Raw genomic sequence first — 300 nt, forward strand, 5'->3', positions numbered from 1 at the left:
AGCCCCTGGGGGAGTGGGCCTGGGGGGTATCTTAGCCCTAGGGGACCCAGGCATCTGGGCAGGGGGGCACACCCGGCTGTGGCCCCCCCGTGCTAATGCTGGGGGGGGTTCTGGGGGGGCAGGAGGACATCTCACGGCTGCGGCGCAAGCTGGAGAAGCAGCGCAAGGTGGAGGTTTACGCCGATGCTGACGAGATCTTGCAGGAGGAGATCAAGGAGTACAAGGTGCCCGCAGCACTGCTGGCAGGGGCAGCTCACGGTGCCGGGGGGGGGGGGGGGTTTGGGGGGGGGGGGGGCCGGT

General features: G+C 70.0%; 1 protein-coding gene across 1 annotated transcript in view; it reads left to right on the forward strand.

The window, feature by feature from the left end:
• The window catches only part of RNF40 (ring finger protein 40), a 14,733-nt gene that overhangs the window by 13,729 nt on the left and 704 nt on the right, over window positions 1-300 (forward strand). Inside the window, exon 18 of the mRNA XM_025195242.1 lies at window positions 123-242. Coding sequence (XP_025051027.1) covers window positions 123-242 — 120 coding nt within the window. The remainder of the gene's footprint in view (window positions 1-122; window positions 243-300) is intronic.

This window comes from Alligator sinensis, unplaced genomic scaffold, assembly GCF_000455745.1.
Source record: "Alligator sinensis unplaced genomic scaffold, ASM45574v1 scaffold1409_1, whole genome shotgun sequence".
Taxonomy (NCBI): Eukaryota; Metazoa; Chordata; order Crocodylia; family Alligatoridae; genus Alligator; species Alligator sinensis.